This window comes from Lepisosteus oculatus, chromosome 2, assembly GCF_040954835.1.
Source record: "Lepisosteus oculatus isolate fLepOcu1 chromosome 2, fLepOcu1.hap2, whole genome shotgun sequence".
Classification (NCBI taxonomy): domain Eukaryota; kingdom Metazoa; phylum Chordata; class Actinopteri; order Semionotiformes; family Lepisosteidae; genus Lepisosteus; species Lepisosteus oculatus.
Genome location: NC_090697.1, coordinates 42,090,288 through 42,105,053, shown reverse-complemented (window position 1 = coordinate 42,105,053; position 14,766 = coordinate 42,090,288). Strand labels below are relative to the sequence as shown.

At 33.9% G+C, this 14,766-nt stretch overlaps 1 protein-coding gene across 1 annotated transcript in view; it reads left to right on the top strand.

The window, feature by feature from the left end:
• The first annotated feature begins 5,325 nt into the window (after positions 1–5,325).
• tpo (thyroid peroxidase) overlaps positions 5,326–14,766 on the top strand; it is a 33,688-nt gene continuing 24,247 nt past the window's right edge. The window contains exons 1-6 of the mRNA XM_015349929.2: positions 5,326–5,419; positions 6,042–6,135; positions 6,706–6,875; positions 9,526–9,658; positions 11,635–11,764; positions 13,230–13,436. Coding sequence (XP_015205415.2) covers positions 5,326–5,419; positions 6,042–6,135; positions 6,706–6,875; positions 9,526–9,658; positions 11,635–11,764; positions 13,230–13,436 — 828 coding nt within the window. The remainder of the gene's footprint in view (positions 5,420–6,041; positions 6,136–6,705; positions 6,876–9,525; positions 9,659–11,634; positions 11,765–13,229; positions 13,437–14,766) is intronic.

Sequence of the window (14,766 nt, the reverse complement as noted above, 5' to 3'; positions counted from 1 at the left end):
CTCCATTTCTTCACCTGCAGCTTCAAAGAGATAAGAATTCAACAAGCATTTCAAGAAAATTGAGTTGTATGGCATCCATCCTAAGTATCCAATCCCTGTAATTTTAAGTTACTGGATCACATTGAACTGTTTATAGACAAACTCTGTCATTGCTACTTTTCTATTCCAGTCAGTCCCACACTCTGATATTTCTGCATGTGATAAGCTTGCGACAGCTTCAGATTTTTTAGTGTTTATACAAGGTTCTTGCACTTGTTGATCACAAGTGTAAGAACCTTGTATAAGATTATTTTCTTCCAGTAGAGTGTGGAAAACCTGAAAATGAAGCATTCTTACCATTCTGTTGAGCTACTGTAAGAAAATAAAACTGAAAGGCAGAAGTAATTTATTAAGCACAAGATAATGGAATAGATCAGACAGTAATTGATTAATTAATCACGCAATTGGAAAATGCATTGCTCATTCACAGTTATTTTTCATAAAAAAAACTTTAGAGCAGTACACTCAACTAAAAGGGAAAAGTATGGTGCAAATAATTTGATCTTTTAACCCTTTAGTTAAAAAAAATCCCTACTTTCCCTCCCCTTGACCCAGGGCATCTGCATTGTCTCTTTTATCCTTCTTACAAGTGAAGAATTAAAATAATTCAAATAACGACATTGGATGGAAATATTTAACAGGATGAGTAAGCCGATAATAACATTCCCACAAAAATGCCGGGCGCACCATGCTTATCAGCCATAAGTGCTTGATAAACTGGTCAGTATTCGAACCTTCCATATAGCCATGTCAACAAAGCCCTGAGCACGTGTAAAATGATTCTAACACAATGCAACCACACCTTCTAATTGTCACGATTGTAGTCCCTCCCCCTTAAGGGCGCTCCAGCTCTTTTCACTTCTGACTTGAATTTGTGCACCTGCCTCCTATCCAGCCCACCTTAAAAGCCAGATGCTTTTAAGGTGGGCTGGATGCCAGATGCTCACTTTATTTCGGGCTCTGCATTGCAATGCATCTGGAGCATCTGGTCCCGTTCCACCCCCCCTGACCCTCCACTGGATCCCGCTCCGGTTTTTAATCCTGTTTGTCTTCATCTCGGATGGACTGCTGGCTTTGGACTTTTGCCTCATCTTGGAGATCCCATTGTTTTGGATTGTTTGCTCCGGACTCACCCCCCAGAATACCTGCGCACCATGGACACGCCCCCCGTTTTCATTCCCAACTCCAGCATGCCTTTTTCCTTGTCTTTTCCTCACTCATCCCCGGATCATGTCATCTGCATAGGGTCCGGAAAGAACACTTTCATTACACTTATCCTTGTACTTGTCGTATTTACTGTTTATTTGGACATATCTGCAGACTACCTCTACCCTCGAGAAAAAAAAACATCCCCCTCTCTTAAATTTTAAGAGGCTTTAATACTTTGAAGTTGGCTATAATGCTTTAAGGTTAATTTAAAAATTGGTAGACAAGGTTTTTTTAAATAAATAGTCTAAATACACTGTATGTATGTACAGTATACTGATTCATGCTCTCTGAGCATAGATAAATAGATTGATTCCTCCACTGCATGGAATAGTGAAGTTACTTTTTTTTCCCTACAACAACCTACAACCATGAAATATTATTAGTTATTACTTTGGTTTAATTCTGACTCTCATGTAACTTGATGTTCCTTTAAGATCTAGTGTCTGCATACAGGTATATGCTTGTGTTATCATATTACATCATTCCAGCGTCCCATTAACATTGTAGATCTGTTTGGCTTATAATTTGCATTTAATTGCACTTTTTGTTTGATTTACAAAACCCCCCAAAACATCTGAATTATAAATTCCTTACTGGTAATTCTCCTTTCTCTTTTTTACTCTGTAGAAAATAAAAAAAATATGTAACATTCTATCTGAACTTTATTTTTTACCTACATCTTTGTTCTTCAATTTTTTTGCCTATGATTTCTCCTGGGGGGTGATGTAGACCATGCATAATCTGCTGGATTTCAGAAACAAAAAGGTATTGACTTTTTATATTTATACATTTCTGATTAATGTATTCCCTTTTAGTATATATTATATTTATATTTTACATTTTAAATTTATATATTTAACTATGATTATATTTAAGATGCTTTAAAGAAACATTTAGAGATGTTGCTATTTGAAAGCTACAGATGCAGAAATTCCTTGATATCTGGGATCATATTTATTTTACAAATATTCCCAGTGGTTTAATGATTTACTTTTTGACACAGAGTGTACTGGACACATACTGTATATACTTATCTTTAGTCCTTCATGAATGTGTTTCCAATGGAGTTGGAGTGTCCAGATGTGTTCTAGAATAGTTGTCCACTATTATTCAGTATTTTTCCTTGCTTTATCATATATCATTTTGTAAGTAATCTTACAAAATGATAGCCCTGGTTTTGCTCCGTATCAGCAGCAGCAGGTCTATTTGACTGATCTTATCACACCTAAAAGGATATTGACAACCCACATTCCCTCTCCTGGGATGAATTGCCCCTATATTACATATTATTTGTGTCACCTCTCTACTGTTCATATCCAGGATTGTAGGAGGGGTGAGTGGAGACTTGGAGTGAAATCCCTATTGCATGGCATGTCTGTCATAGTTGGATGGCCTAATTTTGGGTTGTTTTTAAATAAATCTGGTGAGTGTAACATTGTTTGTTTTATATGGGAAATTTTAGATATCACTACATGTTGATTCACAAAAAGAAAAGTATGGATCGCAATTTCTGTCAGTAATATACACCAAAGTGTGTATAAATTGATGTTTTCTGTACCTACCACCTGGGCTATAAGATGACACTTGTCCGCTATACCCTTGTAAGAACCAAGATGTAAGGGAAGTGTTTTGAAGTGGTCAGAAAAGCCAAATAAAGAAATAACATGGAATTCATTAAAATAAGTTGTTATATAATGTTTGCTATAAGCTTTAAAAATACAAAGTCATATTTTCAAAACACTTTACATTTAAAGTATATTCTGCCCTGTACCTGTTGCTTGCAGGGATAGGCTCCGGCGCCCCTGCTACTGTGAATTGGATAGAGTGGTTAGAAAAGGGAGGGATGGATGAGTATAAAGAACTGTTTTAGTTTGCAGCACATGTAAGTACAGTATGTTGTTCTCCCTGTGTTATTTTGTATTTTGCAACTGTTTTCTTTTCCTCACTTAAGCTCAATTAAAGTACTTTAGGTACTTCCAGTGAAAAATGCTGAAGGGCACTCGAACCAAAGAGGGGTGGAGCATAGATTAAATGTAGGCCACTAAAGTAAAAGTACTTTGGCTCATACTCATTGACAAATGAGCCCATGAAAAGACTGGGTGCAACCCTCTCTTCTCTCACCCTACTCTGGGTGCAGCATTTCATAAAAAGGTAAATATTGTTTTTGTCATCATATGTACATTTGGACCAATATTTATTAATATATATTGTATATGTTACATCTTGATGATACTGTTGTACTGTTGACATAGAATGTTATTCATATATAAAAAAATAATTTATATATTGCACATTTTGTATGAACTTAGATAAAGGTACATCATTACAAATACGATGTAAATACATAGTCTGTTAATAATATGTTTTTGGAGTACTGAACACTAAAAGTGTGTGTGTACTAGCCTGTAAAATGTTCTTTGAAATATGTGCACAGATAATCCCAAAATTCTTAACTAAGCAGTAGCATTCACATTTTAATCTATAAACAGACGACAGTGTCTAGAAAAGACAGTTTGTTGTCATCATGTTATGTTTTAGAAATGCTATTTTCTATTGTTTTCTATTACGGAGAAATAAAAATGTTTGCAGTTTAATGGCTTAATACTTTGTTTTTATTGCAAAGAAGATTTTTTGGGTATTAGAGTTCAAAGAGACAACAAAACATATTATGACATTTTAACATTTTATCATTGTATAAGTGTGGTTGTTTGAATGTAAAAGACCTAATGAATTGAAAGTGAAACATCATCCAAACCATTATTAAAAAATGGTTATTAAAAAAAACTGTCTGAGAAAAATAGAATATACTGTTGAAAAAAGGATACCTGTGAGTCATGCCCCAAGGACATGAAACCACAAATGTTAAAAATAGTCCTTTTTATATTCCTCAGAACCAATAGTAGGTTAAGAATTACCACTGAACCACAATACTTGTTGGGAAGGATAAAAGGCGTGCTGTTTGGATACCTCTTAGAATTTTCATGTGTTTTTAGAACTAATGCATAGTGATTCAGAAAATTTCAATTGTGAAATGAAACGTACAGTATATGAGATTATTAGACATTTCAGTCACTCTGATGAATTCTTATAGGCTATCACCAAAATAATACACACATATTAATGTTTTGTTCCTAATTACCTAACAATTAAGCTTTATTATTTGAATTTAAGATTTTTAAGCATAACCTTTTCTGTGGTGTCATGGAACAATACAGTACATAGACAATATCTTGAAGTTGTTTTGTAAATTCTGAATTGGTAACATTAGCAATTTTCTGACCACTTTTTTCCAATTCAGGGTCACAGAGGGAGCCGGAACCTATCCTGGCACGCAAAGGGCGCAAGGCAGGGCAAAACCTGGAAGGGACATCAGTTCATCACAGGACAGACATACAGACACAAAACTACACCTAGGGTCAGTTTTCCCAGAATTAAATTAACCTACCAGTATGTTTTTGGACTGTGGGAGGAAACCCATGAGAACATGGGGAAAACTCCACACAGATAGCACCCGGGGCCTAAAATATAATCCAGAGCCCTAGTGCTGCAAGGCAGAAATGGTAACCAGTGTGCCACCGTGCTGCCCTGAATTGGTAACACTTTTTAAAAATGGTAATTAATTTTGAATTCCATAAGGTATTCATGTTTTATTTCTTTTGTGATATGAAGTCACAATCCTAAAACAGACAGAAAATTAAAATGAAAATAATAACATGTACAACAGATAGAAAACAATGTCTACTATACAGTATGGTGAATTGGTAACATTCTCTAAAAAACACCACAAAATCACAATGAATTCCATCAGAATTCAGAGGATATAACAAATTCATACTTTATTCTGTGATATTGTGTTGGAATTGTATGGTATTGAAAAAAATGTATGTTTAATTTTTGTGGTTATTACACTATTACTAGTGTTGTCAACTAAACAGTGTTGCTTTTCTGTAATAATATTCTGTTAACACGTGGTTAGCGTTGGTAATGATAAGATCGGGATGATATTTTCTGGTAAACGATATGCATTTATATTTTTTATACATTTGTTTCATAGCTCATCTATCACATTTCAAAACCATGAGGATTTATTCAGGTGTTGCCATAGCTACATTACTGTCCTGCATGGTGCTCATATTCTTCTTCAGTAATGAGGCAGAAGAAGAAGGACAAAGTAAGTTAATATTGTTTTTTACGATGAAGTAATCTTTTTGCTAAATTACACTATGTGAAAAACTGCAAGTATAATGCAAATTAAACTGAAGCAGTGTAATTGACCTGCATGTCAAATGCACAATTTTAAAATATTTATTTTTTACAATTTAAAGGGACACCCTTAAAACAAACACCTGTTTTCTCAAATAAGTAACTAAACTTAAATAAACAATCTATTTTGTGAAGCCTGAACCAAAGAGTTAGGACATGACAATTACATTCTGCTTTTGAAATAATTTAGCCATAGTCAGGACGTTGCATGGTACACAGTTTTATCTTATTTGGTTTTGACTGTTAAGTGTATAGAGTATGTAGATTACACACTCTATTACAGTCACGGTTTCTGAAATAATGATGTACAGGACATACATAAAAATACAGTTATAAAACAAAGTAACTAACAAAATGATCTACTTTAAGTCAAAATAAAATACATTTAAAGCCTGGAAATACAAACTGAGACATACTGTACTTTAATAGACTGAAAGTACACTGATAATAGACTGAATTCTCTAAAAAAACTTTGAATTGGTCAAGACTTATGCACCATTTTTTTCCTGTGTTCCTCTTGTGTTTTCAAGGCAACTTGAAAAAGATTGGGGATTCCATTATCTCCTCCGCTTTCCAAGAAAGTCTTCACATGGTAGACAGAGCTATATTCAACACTATGAAAGGGTATGACATTTTTCACTTCCAGGCTGCAATACATTAAATAGTTGAATCTAGAAGCTGCTAGCTTAATTTTGACAATCATTGCTTGTGTAAATTCCCCTACTTGTTCATAGTATTTTTAATGTAAAATAAGCATTTAAATTCTATCTGGTCAGCAGATCATTTTGTCATCCATCCATCAATTTTTTAACCACTACTTTGCATGGAAGCCAGAGTCTAACCCGGCAAGTAAAAAGAGCAAGGCAGGGAATGCTCTGGAAAGGATGTCAGTCTATTGCAAGGCAGAAAGGCACACATACTGTAGAAGTATTCTCAACCAAGGGCCAAGTTTTCCAGAAACAAATTAACCTAAACTGTAGGTTTTTAAACTGTAGAAAAAACTGGAACACCTGGTGGACACCCACACAAACAGAGGGAGGACCATATTAAGTCCATGCAGATAATACTCAGGTCTGGAATTGTGCCCAGGTCCCTAGCGCTGAAGGCAGAAATGCTAACCACTGTGCCGCTGTGCTGTCTGTAATTTTATCATCTTTGCAAGGAATTGATTTTGCCTTTATATTTGACATTCAGGAATCATAACCAAGGCACAGTCCAATCCCCAGTGCAGATTTTATCATTTTTCAAACAAGCTGAACCAGAGACTCAAGAGATATCAAGAGCTGCAGAACTTTTAGAAACAACTTTACACATTTTAAAGAGCAGAACACCTAAGAGAAATAAAAGAACCATTATGATAAAAGGTGAGTACAGCTATATCTAATTATTTCTTACAGTTAAGTCAATTGTTAGTTAATTATTATTATGATAAGAGAATTAAACATCAATGATATCTATTTTCTTTGTGCCAGTACAATTCTGAAAGTGTAAGTTGTGTAACCTGAAGTGCTCCTTCAAAGTAGTTGCATTGAGAAAGTATGTTCATACTGTATTCCTTTCTACAATTTACACAATACAAACCCAGCCCTGATCATTTCAAGACACACTTATCTGTATGTTGTTGTGCAGAAAACACATAGCTAAGATTTCTATTTGGGAAAGTGGTCTATAACATAACTCCAAGATTTTTATTTACTATGTTTTTGTAATTGTGTAACATTTTTAAAAGTATGAAAACAGGGAACAGTCCTTCACATAAATTGCAGAGTGGCTTCTAATACTTCTAATATAATATAAACTTAAAAATTATAGAAACCATGTATTGCATAAACATTCTGCATATTTGTATGATTTATGTTGTTAATATTAAATAATGTAATGATGATATCTTTCTCATTTTTATATGAGCCCCTTTTGTGGAATGAGAGGGATATACAGTACAATAGTTGAGACAGACTTTTTTCACACCTCAACCACTTAACTCTGTATCTCTTACATAGTTGTTATTGGCCACACAGTATCATTCCTAACTACTTTCCTCTTGCACAAGTGCCACGTTTGGAGAGGAAGCATGGTATAGGCTGTCAGGGTGCTTTGCACTTTTTGATTGATCTCATCATGCTCATAGAGATATTAAGGGTCTTTGAAATGTTTCTATCCAATTCTCCTGATTTGAGGCTTTAAGCAACTTTAGTTGGTTTGAATCCTTCTTGGTCTTCATGGTTGGATCTTTGCTTCATGAAATTCACTTCTGAAATGATGGACCTTATAGAGATACAGTAGGTTTAAGTATTCTTAATTAATCCAAACCACTATTATTAATTTTTTGGAACTTTTTTGGACTAAATGCAGTAAGTAATTTTATCTATCTCACATCTAAAGCAGTGCATCACTCAGTCAATATCATCCCTACTATGATATATAGTAATGTTATTTTATGCTGTGGAGCTTGTCAAGATGTTTGGTAACATAAATGGAACAAAGTACAATACAAGTAACAGTACAAAGGTCTGTTACATTTGAGGCTTTTCTTGCATGAACATTTCCTTTTAGATGTATCCATAAGGTTTCAATGGGGGTTTAGGTGCAGACATTGAACTGGGCATACCAAACACACAAATTCCTTCTTATTCAGTTGTTTTGTTAAAAGATCTGTTTATATGTTTAGGATCATTGACTTGCTACATGACCCTCTTTTGATTTAGCTGACAAATGGATGACATGACATTCTGCTCTGGATTTTCCTGGTACAATGCCATCCTGTCAATGATCACAAGCAGTCCAGGTCCTGAGGCAGGCAAACCATGATACCATCCTTAAGAGCAGGGATTGGGTACTTTTCTTTGAAGGCAGTATTTGGTTTTCATCATACAAAATGTTTCTTATTGTGCTCCAAAACTTTGGACTATCTTGAGAACGTTTTTTCAGTAGCTATGTAAATAGTCCAGGTGCTCCTTGCCATTTCTGAGTCAAGCAGCAATGTTCCTTTTAGAGAAAACGGTTTCTCCCTTAATATCTTCCCATGAAAAACATTCTAATTTAGTATTTTCATGATTATTGAGGTATGAACACTGATATTAGCTTCAGAGAGAGTGGTTCTTGTTATTATTCAGGGATTCTTTGTTACATTATGGATGATTTTCCAGGTTAGTCTTTGGAAGATCTTGGCAGGACAACTTGGCAGTCCTGAATAGGGTTACAGTACCTTGAATAATATTTTGCATTTGTAGACTATACAGTACATTGAATTTGTAAGGATGGATTACCAAAAGTTTAGAAATGGTTGTGTAACCCTGTCCAGGTGATGAAATTTGATTGTGACATGATGTGGTTCCACAGGTGAAGAGCAAACTCTCAAAGATTCTCACAATTATACAGGATAGGGTCTGCCCAAACTGAGTTGTTATTTGCTTGTTATGAATTTAAACACTTGTTTCTAATTAACCCCTTAATTGTTATAAGCAAACTAGGGATTTGCTTATTATTTCACATACGTTGATTCTTAATTATTCTTTTTTCCACTTCATTTACCGCTGCATCTAAAAAAACGTTGAAAACATTGAACTGTTGTTGGTTTTAGAAAGCACTAGTTTTGATACAACAAGGGTGTCACGATGAAACAAATTAATTCCCAGTATTACATTGAGACAAGAGACAACTTTTCCCCCTTATGATCATATTAAATACCAGCTGCTTATTCTAGAAAAAGCCGTATTCCACCATTTTGTTGTGTGCTGATTTTTCCAAATAACTTTCAATTTACACATTTTAACTATATACAGTAAGAATCTGTAACCATCTACTAAACTAAGAATTGGCAAAAGGTCATCATGCAATAAAATTGCTTCTTCATGAACTAATTTATCAAGCCAAACATTAAGGCAGATAGGAGAAGATGAAGAGACATGGAAGTAAGTTATACGCTTAGTTGATTAGTACTACATTAAATGCCAGATAATGAATCCATTGTACTCTTGCGTTTAAATTTTGCCATGGAATTTTTTTTTTTGAAAGATCATCTTTCCATGAAGGACCTGAAGCTGATTGCAAACCTGTCTGGATGTCTTCCTTATATGCAGCCTCCTATCTGCCCAAATGGATGTCTGGCTAGGAAATACAGAACTATCAGTGGAGCCTGCAACAACAGGTTTTTAATTGCAATGATTCTGACGATTCTGACAGCATCCATTAGTCCATCCAGTTTCTAACCACTATATCCAACACAGGGCTGCAGAGCAGATGGGGCCTTATCCAGCAAAGCAAGAGATGCAAGGCAGGACACACCCAGGGTGGGGAGCCAGGCCATCACAAGACACACACAGGCCCAGACACAGACACACACCCTCACACCAGGGCTAATTTTCCCAGAAGCCAATTTAAGTAATATGTCTTGGGGCAGTGCAAGGAATCCGGAGCACCAAGAAACCCACAATAATTTGGGAAGAACATAAAACTCCATGCAGATAGCACCTCAAGAATTGAATCCACATGTGTGAGTGAGTGTGTGTGCCTTGTGTGTGTGCCACAATCATCACAATGATTGTGATGGTCTCTTGTCCTGATTGGGGTATATCCTCCCTTGCACCCCTGGTTTCTGGAAAGGTCATCTGCTCCCCCTTGACTTCCCCTCTTCTTTTGTATTGGCTAAAGAGCGTAGAAAAGGGATGGATGCCTTGATGTAAGTTTTAAATTTTGAACTATTTATAACATTCTGATTGTCTTTTTTAATGCTGGATTGCCTAGAACTTGTAAATGATACAGTACATCAACAGCCATCTAACACACCACCTAAGCCTTTTTAAAAAATAATTTATCTCATTTAGAGGTATCTTATACTGTATTTACAGTGTACTGTACGTTTTTGCTACAGTACCTGCACACAACTTTCTGTATGTCTACATTCACTGTCTTGTGTCAGCTATTTGTTCAGACTTAACCTATGTCTTTTTAAATATAATGTATTGCTCCTATAGTACTTCCTAATTATTTTATTTTTGTATGATTTGCAAAATTTCAGTTTACTATACTAGGCCGTAATATAGATTATCAGTACAAATTAGAAAGTGCAAGTCTAGTAGAGATTCTTGTGTAACCACAGATCTATAGCCTGTTGTATATTCATTTAACAGTTCTTAATACAATTAGATGTACATGTAATACTACCTCCCGTTTTAAAATTAATCTCTTTTTTTATTTTTTATTAAAGTCATAATACTTTTGAAAATCTAAAACCCATATAACTGTATATGCTTTCCTTGAACCCATGGTCTTGCTTTACTTTTTACTTTTTTTTACTTTTTACCTTTTTTAACAGATAAACTATTTACTATTTACATTTATTTTTACCTCCTTTGAAATTTTAATATATATCTCTCTCTGGGCTTTCTAATTCCCCTGTTATACACGTGCCTTGTAATGATTCTGTTCTGCGCTTCTAACAGAATATCTTTAAACTGCCACCATCCAATTCTCTTATTCCATATTCATGCTATTACATTCCACTTCTTGTAACCACTCTCAATCATTAGTGGTATATTAGTAAATATATTTTTTCAGAAAATTTAAATATTTTTCTTGACTTTATTGTATAGTTTCAGTAAATATGTAAAAACAAACGTTGTTTAGTCTACAGCATCATTATTGTTTGAAAAGCCTACAGTACATCAAATAGTCTTTCTTACAAATTAGTTAGAAACCAGTTGTTGGCCACACCTGTATCTACTATTTCTGTTCCCCCTGCTGCGCTTATGTTTTTATTAATCCTATGATAACCACTTCTTCCTTAAAACATATCTTCCTAATTTTGTTATATACGTCCTTAATATAATTTAGATATCATTTTCATGGTAGTATGCTCCTCATCCTACTTTTTTATTTGCACATTTTTTTACACATTTTTTTTATTTCACAGCTTTATCCGCTTTATTTTTGATGAAAGATATATTTTTTTCATGTTCGAAGTTTAAATAACTTGAGTTAAATTCAGAAATTTATTAGTTGAGAATTAATCTAATGTACCGCAATACTTAGAATGTAGCACAAGGTTATGATTTTTCAATGTGATGAATTCCTAAAACCAAACTGCCAATGACTGGTGCTAATCTCAGGTATGTCCTCCTCCAGAAACCACTCCCAGTGGGGGGCAGCCAGCACTGCTCTGGCCCGATGGCTTCCTGCGGAATACGAAGATGGGCGTAACCAACCTAAGGGCTGGAATGCTGGATTGTTGTACAATGGCTTTCCACTTCCTCCAGTAAGTACAGTATAAAACAATAAATATCTGCATATATATGTATATATAGAGAACAATAATACTGTCATATTTATTCCAAAAAAAACACAGGTAGAAAAATACAGTAAATCTGAAACATTTTTCTGTAAAAAAGCATTGTGTCATGAAAGATAAGACATTGGTTTAGTTCACAATCAAGAAGAAAAATAAGTAAAGTAGCATTTGATATGCAACTCTCACACAGTACTTAATAAAAAGACTGTATGCTGTATGTTTCTTTAAGCACTCATAATGGTGCTCAGATAAAACAATACAGCTCTCCGATTGTCATCATACAGTAAATCAATTTCACACAAAAGGTAAATGCAGAATAACATAGATGAAAGCCATTCTTTAGTAGGATCTAAGGTTTGTTTTAAAAAAGCCATCGCTGTAAGTATACAGTACCTCACATCTGATTATTTTACCTGCCCTGTCAACTGTTAGTAAATGACTACAAATCAGCAGATAAAGTACTAGCGAAGCAACAAAGAAGGGCAGCAGGTTTAATATTCTAGAAAACTATTTTAAGTATTATTTGGTTAAAAACCTGCACTTTGTTAACATTTGAAAGACATTTCATTCTGACAGAAATCTCATAATGGATAACTTCAAATGAGAAAATATTTGATTTCTAACAAAAATAAAAACCTTTGGAAAATAGTGTGGACATCATTACAAGAAAATCCTACTGTCAGAAGAGCTCAAAGTGATATTATTTTAATTAATAGTTTCTGTTTGCTATTTAAAAAAAATAACTGAAGCGCATTTTGGTTTATTCATGTATTGCTGTATGTGTGTTGATTACTAATGCAGTTGTTTTTCTCATGGGTTGCTTTTCCCTCATCAGTTATCAAATGGATTAACTGGAGCTGAATTTAACAGCTCTTAGTTTAAAAACAGTCTGATCTCCATTTATCTGTCTGTCAGTGGAAGAGAGGCACATTTCTGGGGAACGAAATGAGAGCACAAATCGTCCCTTCAGCATACATTTTCTGTTATAAGTTCCAAACCACATACAATATGCATTGTTTTGAGGAAAGAATAACTGTAAAACTGTGCTCTGTTAAAAAGAGTCACATACTGTAGCTTAAAATAAAATGACATTCCTAGCTTAACTATTCTCTTTTTCCTTCACAGAATGTCTTTGTTAATTATCTGTTTTATGGGGTTTCAATTATCTTGAATTATAATTAGCTTGTTAATTGATTCCCATGTAATTTATTAATAATAATATGATTCTGATGTTGTATAATGCTTTATTATTTCTATAATCTATAATGACAAAACCTTTGAACTAATATAATAAAAAATACTGTTAGAATCCTAAGACTTCATGATTCTAACACCAATCACAATTATTGAAAAAAGAGAAGGCTATTATATGTAAATATATACATATACAGTATATGTTATTTAATTATATTTCTTGAATATATATAAACAGGTCCGGGATGTAAGCAACAATATAATGCAAACTTCAAATGACCAGATTGTGGAAGATGACTCCTATTCCCAAATGATTGTTGACTGGGGCCAATACATAGACCATGATATTTCATTCACCCCTCAGACCACAAGCAAAGCCAGTTTTGTGGAAGGAGTGGATTGTCAAAATACATGTGAAAACTTAAATCCTTGTTTTCCTATTAAGGTAGGTCTTCCATTAAAAATAAAAGGCACCACAATAACACAATAACTTGTAAGCCTTTTAAAATAGTTTTTGTTTTATATATTTACATTTAGAGAACATTAATATTCAATACAGCTAAATTATTGAAATATAAATCATATTGCTCGTTGTTCTGAATAGTCTAAAATAATTTAAAGGATATTTTTTCATCATAATTCTCATTTCTCGGGACAAGAATAATAAATAATACTGCAAATTCTATATGTTCAACAAAGGTATATTACTCATCAGTTTGAAAATAGGAGAATATAATTCGCTGAACAAAGGGAAAATGCAGACAGACGCTGTTGACCCAGGGCTTTCCCAAGTAAATTGTTGAAGACGACATAGTTTCCTGACATAAAGATGATCTATATAATTAATTGATTTTAAAGTATTCAAAAGCATAGGTACTCTTTAAAGACAGAAAAAGCAAACAGTCTTGGGTGTAATTCAAATAAATGAAAAACCTACAAAAGTACAATACTAATTTTTTTTTAACATTCAGACCAAATTATTATTTTATTTCCACTCATTTTGTCCAAATTATTACTCAGAGAATCTTCATTTATTTATTTTTGGTTTAAACGCTATCTTATAGCGTTATATATCATAATATAACAGTAGATACTCAAAGGTCTTAAATAAGTTTGTGATATTACCGTAAATTAAGAGGCTCACAATTAAAAAAAAACTACTGTATAAAACATTTGCTATTATATTGTATTACAGGCAGCAACCAAGCCTTTTTTTCTGTGATATTTGAATTAAATTATGAGATTTCTAAAAGGCTATGACGCTGGATTTTAAGTGAATGTTTCTAATGTATGCATAGAAACATTTTCAACCATGCAATGATAAATTTAGTCTAATCTCAATTAACAAGACCAAGGGAAAGCTAGAATCTGATAATTCTACATTAGGAGCTTTTGTTCCTGATGATTTTATGTCATTTAAGTTACGCATTCAGGCTTTTCATTCAGTAATGCATACCAGGTGTGAAAGATCTTGCCTTCTGGTAAAGACTTTAAGGACCTTCATATTGTATCATTGCTCTTTTCAAGCAAGCTAGTGTAGGACCTCTTCCTTAGAGATAATATTATTACAGAGTGATTATCTAATTCAGGTGCTGCAGTCTAAACCCTACTCCACAGGGTTAGCTAAAGACAATCTGTTTCTCTTTCCTCTCTTATAACAGGCATTTCTACTCCGTGAATCTGGGAATATCTGAGCCCTTTAGTTAGGACATGTCCCACTATTCCTCTAACATGTCTTACACCCCAGAATAGATTATTTACAGTGATTTGCGCTT